A 3,237-nucleotide genomic window follows, 5' to 3' on the forward strand; every position below is an offset into this window, starting at 1 on the left:
TAGGCAGAGAGACTCTCACACATCTTCCAACACCACCACCGATAGGCAGAGAGACTCTCACATCTTCCAACACCACCGATAGACAGAGAGACACTCACATCTCCCAACACCACCGATAGGCAGAGAGACTCACACATCTTCCAACACCACCGATAGGCAGAGAGACTCTCACATCTCCCAACACCACCGATAGGCAGAGAGACTCACACATCTCCCAACACCACCGATAGGCAGAGAGACTCACACATCTTCCAACACCACCGATAGGCAGAGAGACCCTCACACATCTTCCAACACCACCGATAGGCAGAGAGACACTCACATCTCCCAACACCACCGATAGGCAGAGAGACTCACACATCTTCCAACACCACCGATAGGCAGAGAGACTCTCACATCTCCCAACACCACCGATAGGCAGAGAGACTCACACATCTCCCAACACCACCGATAGGCAGAGAGACTCACACATCTTCCAACACCACCGATAGGCAGAGAGACTCACACATCTTCCAACACCACCGATAGGCAGACAGACTCACACATCTTCCAACACCACCGATAGGCAGAGAGACTCTCACATCTCCCAACACCACCACCGATAGGCAGAGAGACTCACACATCTCCCAACACCACCGATAGGCAGAGAGACTCACACATCTTCCAACACCACCGATAGGCAGAGAGACCCTCACACATCTTCCAACACCACCGATAGGCAGAGAGACCCTCACACATCTTCCAACACCACCGATAGGCAGAGAGACTCTCACATCTCCCAACACCACCGATAGGCAGGGAGACTCTCACACATCTTCCAACACCACCGATAGACAGAGAGACTCTCACATCTCCCAACACCACCGATAGGCAGAGAGACTCTCACATCTCCCAACACCACCGATAGACAGACAGACTCTCACATCTCCCAACACCACCAATACGCAGAGAGACCCACACACATCTTCCAACACCACCGATAGACAGACAGACTCTCACATCTCCCAACACCACCGATAGGCAGAGAGACTCTCACATCTGCCAACACCACCAATAGGCAGAGAGACTCACACCATCTTCCAACACCACCAATAGGCAGAAAGACCCAGACACATCTTCCAACACCACCGATAGGCAGAGAGACTCTCACATCTTCCAACACCACCACCGATAGGCAGAGACTCACACCATCTTCCAACACCACCAATAGGCAGAGAGACCCACACACATCTTACAACACCACCGATAGGCAGAGAGACTCTCACACATCTTCCAACACCACCACCGATAGGCAGAGAGACTCTCACACATCTTCCAACACCACCGATAGGCAGAGACCCTCACACATCTTCCAACGCCACCGATAGGCAGAGAGACTCTCACATCTCCCAACACCACCGATAGGCAGAGAGACCCTCACACATCTTCCAACACCACCGATAGGCAGAGAGACTCTCACACATCTTCCAACACCACCGATAGGCAGAGAGACTCTCACACATCTTCCAACACCACCACCGCTAGGCAGAGAGACTCTCACACATCTTCCAACACCACCACCGATAGGCAGAGAGACTCTCACACATCTTCCAACACCACCACCGATAGGCAGAGACTCTCACACATCTTCCAACACCACCGATAGGCACAGAGACTCTCACCATCTTCCAACACCACCGATAGGCAGAGTGTCTGACACATCTTCCAACACCACCGATAGGCAGAGAGACTCACACACATCTCCCAACACCACCGATAGGCAGAGAGACCCTCACACATCTTCCAACACCACCGACAGGCAGAGTGTCTGACACATCTTCCAACACCACCGATAGGCAGAGAGACTCTCACATCTTCCAACACCACCGATAGGCAGAGAGACTCACACATCTTCCAACACCACCGATAGGCAGAGACTCTCACACATCTTCCAACACCACCGATAGGCAGAGACTCTCACACATCTTCCAACACCACCACCGATAGGCAGAGAGACTCTCACACATCTTCCAACACCACCACCGATAGGCAGAGAGACTCTCACACATCTTCCAACACCACCGATAGGCAGAGAGACTCTCACATCTTCCAACACCACCGATAGACAGAGAGACTCACACATCTTCCAACACCACCACCGATAGGCAGAGAGACTCTCACATCTTCCAACACCACCGATAGGCAGAGAGACTCACACACATCTTCCAACACCAGCGATAGGCAGAGAGACTCTCACACATCTTCCAACACCACCGATAGGCAGAGAGACTCACACACATCTTCCAACACCAGCGATAGGCAGAGAGACTCTCACACATCTTCCAACACCACCGATAGGCAGAGAGACTCACACATCTTCCAACACCGCCGATAGGCAGAGAGACTCACCTCTGATGATGGTCATACCGGTGTTTCCCAGGATCGTAAACACCCCCCACATCCACCACCACGTCACACTCGGACAGCACTTTAGGGTCACGAGTCCGAACAATCTGTGCGTCCTGGAACAGAGACAGAGTAATCTTACACTGAACAGTGTCTCTGTACAGTTACACAGGGAGTAATCTTACACTGAACAGTGTCTCTGTACAGTTACACAGGGAGTGATCTTACACTGAACAGCGACTCTGTACAGTTACACAGGGAGTAATCTTACACTGAACAGTGACTCTGTACAGTTACACAGGGAGTGACCCTTACCCTGAATAAACAGTGACTCTGTACAGTAACACAGGGAGTAATCTTACACTGAACAGTGTCTCTGTACAGTTACACAGGGAGTGATCTTACACTGAACAGCGACTCTGTACAGTTACACAGGGAGTAATCTTACACTGAACAGTGACTCTGTACAGTTACACAGGGAGTGACCCTTACCCTGAATAAACAGTGACTCTGTACAGTAACACAGGGAGTAATCTTACACTGAACAGTGTCTCTGTACAGTTACACAGGGAGTAATCTTACGCTGAACAGCGACTCTGTACAGTTACACAGGGAGTAATCTTACACTGAACAGTGACTCTGTACAGTTACACAGGGAGTGACCCTTACCCTGAATAAACAGTGACTCTGTACAGTAACACAGGGAGTAATCTTACACTGAACAGTGTCTCTGTACAGTTACACAGGGAGTAATCTTACACTGAACAGCGACTCTGTACAGTTACACAGGGAGTAATCTTACACTGAACAGTGACTCTGTACAGTTACACAGGGAGTGACCCTTACCCTGAA

General features: G+C 50.6%; 1 protein-coding gene across 1 annotated transcript in view; it reads right to left on the reverse strand.

Moving 5' to 3' along the window:
* Nucleotides 1-2,501, reverse strand: part of myg1 (myg1 exonuclease) — a gene marked incomplete at its 5' end in the record, with an annotated part of 11,625 nt that extends 9,124 nt beyond the window's left edge. The window contains one exon of the mRNA XM_078538072.1: nucleotides 2,389-2,501. Coding sequence (XP_078394198.1) covers nucleotides 2,389-2,501 — 113 coding nt within the window. The remainder of the gene's footprint in view (nucleotides 1-2,388) is intronic.
* Between the last annotated feature and the right edge of the window lie 736 nt (nucleotides 2,502-3,237).

This window comes from Cetorhinus maximus, unplaced genomic scaffold (assembly GCF_964194155.1).
Source record: "Cetorhinus maximus unplaced genomic scaffold, sCetMax3.hap1.1 HAP1_SCAFFOLD_3780, whole genome shotgun sequence".
Classification (NCBI taxonomy): domain Eukaryota; kingdom Metazoa; phylum Chordata; class Chondrichthyes; order Lamniformes; family Cetorhinidae; genus Cetorhinus; species Cetorhinus maximus.